The following is an 11,098-nucleotide window of genomic DNA, read 5'->3' as shown; positions in this document are numbered from 1 at the left end:
AGATTTTCGTCAAGTTCTACCTGTTGTTCAAAGAGGTAGTAAGGATGATGTAATAGGAGTAAGTCTTGTGAACTCTTATTTATAGCCTTTATTTACAAAACTAAGATTAAAGGAAAACATGAGAGCGCGATTAGATACACCCTTTTCTAAATATTTACTTGATATTGGAGACGGAATTATAGAAAAACATTCATGTAACATGATACAACTTCCAGTGGACATAACTATAGATTTCGAAGAAGACATCACTTCTTTACAATCATTAATAGATATAGTTTACCCAAATTTAAATAATTATGTTGACAATCTTGATTACATGGTTAATAGAGTTATTTTAACTCCGAAGAATGAGTATGTTGATGAAATTAATAATTTGTTGATTCGTCATTTCCCTGGAAATTCTTTTACTTATTTTAGTTTTGATGAATCTATTGATGCAACTAAGCAGAGTATGCAAGAAGACTTTTTCAATAGTTTAACTCCGAATGGTATACCGCCGCATGAACTAATACTAAAACCAAATTGTCCTGTTATGTTACTTAGAAATATTAATCCTTCAGAAGGTCTTTGTAATGGAACTAGACTTATTTGTAAGAGTTTTCGAAGAAATATTATAGATGCTGAAATTGCAATTGGAGATTATAAAGTAAAAAAGGTTTTCCTTCCTCGAATTCCTTTCATTCCACTTCAAAGTGACAAGAATCCTTTCCCTTTCAAAAGAACACAATTTCCAATTCGTCCATGTTTTGCAATGACAATTAATAAATCTCAAGGACAAACACTCGATTTTGTTGGTTTATATCTTCCTGAGCCAGTATTTTCTCACGGTCAATTATATGTCGCTTTGTCTCGAGCCAAAAATAGAAATTGTATTAAAGTTCTTCTCAAACCAATAACAGCCCAAAAATTACATACAAAATGTACTAAAAATGTTGTTTACAATGAAATTTTAGCAATGGTAAATGCATAAAATCATATTTTCATTTACATTTGCCAATAATTATTACAAAACATATTCAAGAAGTGTGTGCCTCCATTTTTTATTGTAACTTTACTTTCAACAAAAAAGACTTCCTTAGTATTCTATTAGCTAACCAAAACAATTGATGCAAGGTTAAATTTTTCTATTCAATTTTCTTATTTATTTATCCTCACTTTTCAGGTTTTTTTTTTTCCTTCTTTTTGTATGTGTCTAAAATTGTTAATTTTATCTGTACAGAGCAAGTATCAGCATTATGAGTCAATTTTGACAAACAATGGTCTACCAATCAAAGCTAGAAGCGAATTATGGTACAATTATCTCACTTCACTTTGCTGTCATCATTTTGCATTATTTCTGGTTCATAAAGAAATAAAACTAAGCTCCATAATTGTTCATTTTTCAATCTCGAAATATCTTCTAATGTTTGGAGAATATAAAACCTGTTAGTGTCCTGTAAAATGTTCAAAGTAACTATCTTATTTCACTAATATTCTAGCCTACCAACAATAGATAGCCTGTCTATCGCTGCATAAAGAGGAAACTGCAATGTTCTTGTTTTGTTCTATGTATCAGTGTATACTATCTTCAGTTCTGTGCCTGCAACACTTAGAAATAATGTCTGCAACACTGATCTTGGTCCTATCAACTTGCTATTTTCTTGATAGTCAATAAAGAAATAAATACTTCATCTACTAAAGCTTAGCTTGAGAAGATGAAAATTCTGTTTATTAGAAAGGGATCTGGATTTCCTTCACAGCCACTGTATCAAATTTTGTAATTAGTAAACCCAAGCTCTAATTTAGACAGCCCCATTTCTTGCAGATTCTTATAAAAGCTAAGGATATAGATTTGAATTGGTTAAGTCATTTTTATTTTATAAAAGCAATAGCTTGATGAGCTTGTTCTTTTCTTGCTCTTTGTGTGAATTGTAGGTGTCATTTTTTCTTCGGATACTGCCAATATGCGTGACTAGGATATACTAAGCAAATTCCTTTTAAAGTTCAACACTGGAATATTTTGATGAGTTAAGTTACTTGATTTTATAAAAGCAAGAGCTTCATGAATTAATTGTTTTTCTTTTTCTTTGTGTAAATTGCAGGTGTCATTTTTTCTTGGGATGGTGCTAATACGCAAGGCTTGGATGTAAAGTATTTGAACCACAGAAAAATTCCTCATTGAAACTGTGAGTCAGAAAAGCTATCTAGATCTTTGATTAAATTTGAACCTAAATTGATGAAGTAATTAAGACAACGTGTAGAAAATTATGTGTGAAAATGTTTTAAGTGATATATTATGTTTGCTTATAGACACATTCATTGAACAGTACTGTAGGTGCCGAATAACTTTTTTTTAAATTTTGTTTTTGAGTTTATGGGACATATAGAGATTTTTTTTTCATTTAATGAGTGTGCACTCTTGTGTGAGTTCTAACTAAGGCCAAAAGGCTCAAAACTATAGCAACGTCCAGTATGTTAATGTACAGTTCTCTATGTTTTTGTCCAATTAATTGTGATTTTGTTACATTAGTAATACACCTCAAATCCAAATAAATATTTATGCCAAACTTAGAAAGTGTAGAAAGTCGAGTCATAATTCTTGCTTGTTCAAATGGATGAAACCATATATTTTGCCTCACTACAAACATCATATGTTGTGTTTTTTTAATTGGAGTTATTTTAGTTTCCTGATTTATATGATTGTAAATTATTTTTCATATTTTTCTTGTAAAAGTCACAACCTAATTTTGACTGAAACATTGAAAGCTGTCATTTTCAATGTTCATATTTTTCAAGGTACTTAAGATTCAATGGAAACTTTCTCATCAGATGTGTTAACTCTATATTTGCATGAATTCACTCCATGTTTATTATAGCAATTAATTAGAAGCTGCACTAAGTTGAACCCTTGATCGTGAAATATCGATTGCTTGTTGACCCAAGTTGAACTCTTTTGCAGTCTATAATGAAAGGACACACCATGCTTTTGGGTCAATACCTCTTTACAGGAACTAAGACCACTTCTGTTTGGTAGAAGGTATGAATCAGATGAAGTAAAAGGTGCCGATGTGCTTTGTGTGGTAGGTAAAGAATTCCTCAACCTTTTTCACGTCATTATTTACCACTCATGCTTCTCAAATACATATTCAACTGCTCACTCTATCTGATAAGGACAAGTAAGGAAGCAAGTTGTAGCAAGATTTGCTTCTTTCTAGATGTCATTATGATCTGTTAACTCAATGTATTAGTTTGGAATATTTTTTTAGAGATAATTGACGGGTTGGCTATGTATATGTTTTAGTCTCTCTAAACTAGGCATTAAATTTCACACTCGCTTTTATATTTGCCTTTAATAGATACACTTTTAATTTTGCTGTATTTCAATTTTACTATAGATTATTAGCACATGGAGTGTTTAGTATAAAATTGACTATAGATTATTAGCACATGGAGTGTTTAGTATAAAATTGATTTTCTTTCATTGTCATATGCGTGGCATTCAAAAAATGTTTGTAAGGTAAATATAGAAAAGAAAAAGAATACTTCTTTATTCCTCTATATTTGCTCTGCACTATAAATTAATAGTTAGAGTGCAAACATTCATGATTTCCAATTTTCTTGTTTTTCACTTCCAATAAAAAATGCCAAAGTCAAGGTCAAACCAATCTTGAATAAAAATGATTCACACTTGTTACACTAGCCTTCTGAAGGATTTGGTTAAAGTTGAAGAAATTAAAGGAGTTGTATCTTCTGGAGTCGTGACTCAATGCCTGGTTCCCGCCAGAATTAATGATCAGTAACTGACTAATCTTCTTTTGAACCCCAAGACTTTTTAGTCTTTCAACCAACTAATTGAACTTTTTAAATATGTATGAAGTATTAACATATTTTTTGAATGAAAGAAAAAAATAGATAAATGCTTCATCTACTAAAGCTTAGCTTGAGAAGATGAAATTTGTGTTTATTAGAAAGGGATCTGGATTTTCTTCTATTAGTGTATTATGTACTTAACTTGTAATTTTTTTTTAAACTTCAATGCCACAATATTTTTGTGAATTAAGCCATTTGATTTTATAAAACGAAAAACTACTGCAAAAATGCAGGTAAAGGACTTCCTTTGGCATTCGTATCTCTTAGCATATTAATTGCATTTAATTGAATACATGTTCATTTTCTGTTTTCACTGGTTTTGAACCCCATGTCTATGACAAAGCTACTAGAAGTCATTGATCCAAGATTGTTTGTTGTTCTCTTCCTTTTCTGTTTAATGTGATTTTTGATCATGGCTAGATCTAATGCTCGGTTGTTCTACCCTTAGTCAATTGCTCAACTTCTTAGGTAGATCATGTACTTGTGCTGTTGATGGAACATGCCTGAACTCCAATCAGGGTCCATGGAACGATCCTAAAATAATGAAGGTATACATGTTTCTAAGAGTGACTCATCTGTTTCTAATTTCTTCATTATGTAACACTTAAGCTATCCATTGTCACTAAAATATAAAATTTCTCTCAATTTGTAGGTTGTGTATAATGCAGAAACAACTCTCGTTATATTTAGCTGCATCCACCTAAGGTACTAATTTTTGACTTTGATATACATTAAGTTTTTATATTTTGTAAATTTAACATTTTTTTCCACATATCATACTATCAGAGAAAAACAAATGATGCATTGACAGTTGAAACAAGGTTAGATGTCAATCCTTGCTCTCTAAGTACAAAAAATTATCTCTACGTGTACACTATTGGCTCTTATTGTTGACTAAATAAGTTTGATTTCATTCTTCATATGGCCTATTACTAAGTACTGTTTGATCCTTCTCCACTTAGATTCCACTTTACCAATAAAACTAAGCTCCATGATTGTTCATTTTTCAATATTGAAATATCTTCTAATATTTATTAATTATCAAGTCAATTTAACTGCTTCCATAACTTCAGCAGTCGGTCCTTGTAGCATTCTGTCTCAGAAAATCATCTTGTCTCATTTTTTGAACTTTAAGCTATTCCTAAATAATGCATTTCACTTGTTATTACTGCACTTATCACTAACACATCTCATTGTCTAAACATGTGACACCTATAACTTTCATTTAACCATAAACATTACTCACTGACCTGAAAAACTTACTGCTCCAACAACAAAACACCTGTCACATGCAAAAAACCACATGTACTACCTGACAACCCACTACCTCCATTTATTTCCTTCATGCCCTTGCTTGTCACAGTAAACAAAGTTTCTGCCTGCCACCAAGAACATTCCATTCTCTATTTAAATTAAAAATTCATCCTTCAGACATTGTAAACCTTTGATCAGTCTTTCCCACCACCATCTAATCTCTCAGCGTGTATACAAGGTACCACAAAACCTTCAAATATTTTCTCCTTTCCAGTTTCAGTTTTCCACCTTTAAATTTACCATTGTACTTCTCTTTCTTACATTCAACACAATCTATTTAATGGAAATATTTTGCAAACCATCATTCCACATATCTTCCAATTGTTGCATTTCATTCTAACACTTTCACTTCTAACAATTATTAGCTACTAATCAGGTTCAATTTTTTGCAGATGGAGATGCCCATAGAATATAAGCTAATACCTGACATAAAACCTGGAGACTCCAGCTGGACAGTAAAGGCAATAGTTTCAAAAAAATGTTCTCCAACCAAAGCTCGAAACAGCTAATTAAAATACCAACACATCTGGTTAATGGATCCTAAGGTAACTCTTGTCATATAATTTAAATTTCTTTCTTCCAAACTATATGCTGTGGTTTTCCAACTTCCTTTATATAGAATATACATTTCAATCTCAAAGCAATTACATGAATAGAACATTGGTTCATCATTACTTAAGTAAACTTAATACCATTAAATTTTAATTTTCAAAACTGAAGCTAAATATTCAAATATTTTTATTATTTTTTCACCAACTTTTAATGCACGAGAGGATCACTTTTAACTTAGTTTCTCTCACATAATCATAATGAATAAATTCATTTACAGAATTCATAACAAAATTTAAATTTGACTTCACAAAATCAATGATGTTCAGACCTATTTTAATTCTTTATTTCTTACTGATTGACATTATACTGTTCCATAGTTTTTTGATCACATACAAGAAATTAAACATTAACATATGATCTTCTTCAAGACTTTTTAGTTTTATCAATTATTGAAGTGGGATCAGAATATAAGATTGAATTTCTTGTTTATCTACATTTTTTGGTTGTCTTTTATTCATCGCTAGCAACAGGATAATCCTACAGTTTCATTTTTGTCTTTACCTCAATCATTATTTCAACTTTTGATTTTTGTGTACGTTGAGAATATGACGATTACAATACCTGAAGTAAATACTTTTTTGCAAATAATCTGACGTCGTGTGCTTTTTTGCACATATCCATATCTATTTATTGATGATAATTTTCTTGCACATGTCCATATCTATTTCTCTTTTTTGATACTTGGTTCGCAAGTTGATTGAAAGACTTTCAAATTTTGCACCAACGTAGAACCACATGTTGAAATTCAATTAGGTACATACAAACTATTTTATAAGCATAAACTTATCATATTAGTATTTAAACTCTACTTATAGTTCCCAAGTAGTTATTCCTTTATTGATTTCAAAAAAACTCTAACTCAACGTTTGAATATTCATATTTATTAATTTTGAATCCTACAATGCTAGACAAAGTTTAATCCTATCATATTAATTGATTGTAACAAAAAACAGATTAGTCCATAATCAATTGAATATTTTTGAGTATTTAAAATATATACAATAACTAAACTATAAACATTTTAATTTACTCTAATAAATTTATTCCAACATCTTCCTATATTCATTTCAGTAACCAATCACCATTCAAATTAAACCTACATTATTCCCTTCCCTTAAAATTACCCTATATCCAACTTTCTAAAATACACTTTTAACTTAATTTATATATAGGGAAACAAAGTTCAAGCCACGTTGTTTGATAGCTCCATCACAGCTTTCGAGGATACCTTACTACCACACAAAACATACCTCATCTCAAATGCACAAGTTAAACAAACAGATACAAACTACAGAGCTCAGCTTGGTGATATTAGATGGACAATCAACGCAAAAACTAACGTTGTTGAAGTGAACGAACAATTTAACTCTCTCCTTTCATCAACTCACGAACATACGAAGATCAGCTCCATAGTTCCAACAAATACTGCACATGACAACATTGTATACATCAAAGCTGTAAATATGGAGGCAACCATCAACAAAACACCATACGAAATCATCTTTATCCTTGAACCACACCCCAAAGATGACAACCACTTACCTACTAACATCACACAACCAAGCAGTTCACATGAAGCATACAAACATGCAGACAAAAAACAAAAGCACGAGTAGTTGTTGAAGACCTAAAAATACATATTTTGTATCCCTAAAGCACACCTATGTCTACAATCAAAGAAACCTAATTCCTAGCATCTCTATTTGCCATGCTAAATTTTGTTCATTGTGTATATGAACATGTTGAAAACTATGTACTCAAGTAAGGCATGTAACACCTCTATGTATGGCACCTAAAAACACTATTTTGTATTTCATATTACTATTGTCAATGTATCTACTCCTAAACATATATTTTATATAATCTTCTCTCCTGTTAAAATATCATAGCCAAATTTCAACTTCATTATATACACTGTATCACACATTGCACGTGCGAAGCACGGCCCACCACTAGTGTTCTAAAATGTATGAATTGAAAAACTTAAACGAAAATCTTTTAAGCTTAGCCAAACATGGGATTAGAAATATTATTAGTCAAGTTATGCTGTAGTTGCACTTTGGTAATGGAGTTTTTCTTTAAGTTAGTCACAGAATTTGATTTGGACTATGCTGCAGTTACAGAACTGTTGTTTTACATAAGCCTATCAGATTACTCACAGTAAGGAGGCTGAGAAGTTTTTTTTGGTATTTTTTATTCATGATTGGAGCTCGCATGTGTGACTATCTGGTGCAATTCTATAGCCATTTTCTGTACAAGTGGCTTTTCCCATTTGATTTAGGAACCATCTACTCCATTGATAGACAAAAGTCGTTGTAGTAATACTGATTTGAATGAAATTGCAACTTTGGTCCTTGACCTTTTAATGATTATCCAAAGAGAACCCATAAATAAATAACATACGTGGCTTGTCGATGCTGCCTCCATTTCCCCTGCGAAAATGGCTGTTTTATACTATTCAGTATTCAGTCAAACACTCCATTCGTATTTTTATCCAAATCTCACTGTGTTCCGGCATAAATAATGAGAACAAAGCCCAGAAATTCAAGGGTATATTACTTATCATGAATAACTTTTCTATTTCTTTATCATTTGATACGCGGGGAACCCAATTCAATGTCGAAGCATCATATTGTATTTATTGTTCTGGAATAAAGCGATGAATTGACCTCTTGATATAATACTCTTGGCCAAATGTAGTACTGTTTGGAAGTTGGTGTAATATAAGGTGCCCACTAATTTCAATCAGATTACAGAACAATAAGTAAGATTTCAGCGACAGAAGCCACACCATTTGACCGGAAGAATTATCCGGTATGAACACATTGCAGCAACGACACTTCTGGACAAGAGCAAATGTCACATTAGTTGAAATAGACAAACCATTGTGGTATCTGTCATGTGACAATTGCAACAAATCTGCAAGTGCAACTGTAAACGAAACTTATTCATGTAGATTTTGCAAGCACAGCTCCGCTACACCAACTCCAAGGTTAGATTATAATTATCTCACAAATACATTATCTATTTCATTACATTCATTATTTAACTTCTAATAGTAATCAAATACATCCCAAAACACTAACAATGATTCCACCTACACTCTAACAGAGCAAGAGCAATCGTTCAGTTACAGGACTCCACAGGGTCAATCATAGCATCAATTATTGGAAAACCAGCTGAAACATTCTTGAAATGTTCAGCAACTGAACTGATGAAACAAAGCTCTGAGGTAACCATTTCAAAATTACATTTTCCTGCCTATTACTTTTTTCCCCTCAAACAAATGTATTATTAACTACTTCCAATAAACATCCCAACAGGAACATACGAAGATCAGCTCCATAGTTCCAACAAATACTGCACATGACAACATTGTATACATCAAAGCTGTAAATATGGAGGCAACCATCAACAAAACACCATACGAAATCATCTTTATCCTTGAACCACACCCCAAAGATGACAACCACTTACCTACTAACATCACACAACCAAGCAGTTCACATGAAGCATACAAACATTCAGACAAAAAACAAAAGCAAGAGTAGTTGTTGAAGACCTAAAAATACATATTTTGTATCCCTAAAGCACACCTATGTCTACAATCAAAGAAACCTAATTCCCAGCATCTCTATTTGCCATGCTAAATTTTGTTCATTGTGTATATGAACATGTTGAAAACTATGTACTCAAGTAAGGCATGTAACACCTCTATGTATGGCACCTAAAAACACTATTTTGTATTTCATATTACTATTGTCAATGTATCTACTCCTAAACATATATTTTATATAATCTTCTCTCCTGTTAAAATATCATAGCCAAATTTCAACTTCATTATATACACTGTATCACACATTGCACGTGCGAAGCACGGCCCACCACTAGTGTTCTAAAATGTATGAATTGAAAAACTTAAACGAAAATCTTTTAAGCTTAGCCAAACATGGGATTAGAAATATTATTAGTCAAGTTATGCTGTAGTTGCACTTTGGTAATGGAGTTTTTCTTTAAGTTAGTCACAGAATTTGATTTGGACTATGCTGCAGTTACAGAACTGTTGTTTTACATAAGCCTATCAGATTACTCACAATAAGGAGGCCGAGAAGTTTTTTTTGGTATTTTTTATTCATGATTGGAGCTCGCATGTGTGACTATCTGGTGCAATTCTATAGACATTTTCTGTACAAGTGGCTTTTCCCATTTGATTTAGGAACCATCTACTCCATTGATAGACAGAAGTCGTTGTAGTAATACTGATTTGAATGAAATTGCAACTTTGGTCCTTGACCTTTTAATGATTATCCAAAGAGAACCCATAAATAAATAACATACGTGGCTTGTCGATGCTGCCTCCATTTCCCCTGCACAAATGGCTGTTTTATACTATTCAGTATTCAGTCAAACACTCCATTCGTATTTTTATCCAAATCTCACTGTGTTCCGGCATAAATAATGAGAACAAAGCCCAGAAATTCAAGGGTATATTACTTAATACTTATCATGAATAACTTTTCTATTTCTTTATCATTTGATACGCGGGGAACCCAATTCAATGTCGAAGCATCATATTGTATTTATTGTTCTGGAATAAAGCGATGAATTGACCTCTTGATATAATACTCTCGGCCAAATGTAGTACTGTTTGGAAGTTGGTGTAATATAAGGAGCCCACTAATTTCAATCAGATCACAGAACAATAAGTAAGATTTCAGCGACAGAAGCCACACCATTGTACCGGAAGAATTATCCGGTATGCTCCGGCAAGTTATTTTTATTTATTTTTAAAAATAATATTCTGTTCTCTGCGATAATTGTAGTTTCTAATTAGCTATGTTTTTTAAGATCAATTGATTCGAGAAGTTTAAATTATTTTCTTCTTTTACTCAAAAAATATGCAGTAGGATTAATTGAAATAGTTAATTATATAATTTTTATGGAAATAAAACTCAATTTATTATTTTGTTGTGAAAATAATATGCAATGGTGCGAAAACTATGTTTTGAAGTTTTGATGGTTATCATCCAATCAATTGATTGAATTCATGTGTGCCACATGGATAATTGGGGCGATTTTGATGGAATAGTTGTTCAAAATCAATAAACGGTATGTGGAACGAAAAGGAATTGGAGATGCCAAAGATATGGCCTATGCGACCACATAGGCCAAGGGCCATGCGACCTATTGCAGATAACTGGGCGCTGGGCAACACCATGCGGTCTCATGGTAGATAAAAGGTGACTGTTGGAGGCCCTTTTTCAGTTGGTTTTTGGTGGCTTTTGGAGGGTTTCTTGCAACTCTTCATGACTTTTTGGCACCA

The 11,098-nt window shown here is 32.1% G+C and overlaps 1 protein-coding gene across 1 annotated transcript; it reads left to right on the top strand.

Annotated features, from left to right (window-relative positions):
- The first annotated feature begins 8,591 nt into the window (after positions 1 to 8,591).
- On the top strand, positions 8,592 to 9,526 carry LOC111368950 (replication protein A 70 kDa DNA-binding subunit D-like). The gene is made up of 3 exons (XM_022990440.1): positions 8,592 to 8,767; positions 8,887 to 9,007; positions 9,099 to 9,526. Exons 1-3 carry the CDS (start codon positions 8,592 to 8,594, stop codon positions 9,324 to 9,326), a joined length of 525 nt encoding a protein of 174 aa, XP_022846208.1. The 3' UTR covers positions 9,327 to 9,526.
- Positions 9,527 to 11,098: the final 1,572 nt, after the last annotated feature.

The sequence above is a fragment of the Olea europaea genome, chromosome 20 (assembly GCF_002742605.1).
Source record: "Olea europaea var. sylvestris chromosome 20, O_europaea_v1, whole genome shotgun sequence".
NCBI lineage: Eukaryota > Viridiplantae > Streptophyta > Magnoliopsida > Lamiales > Oleaceae > Olea > Olea europaea.
The sequence above is the reverse complement of the archived record's forward strand: the minus strand, read 5'-3'. Positions and strand labels throughout refer to the sequence as shown.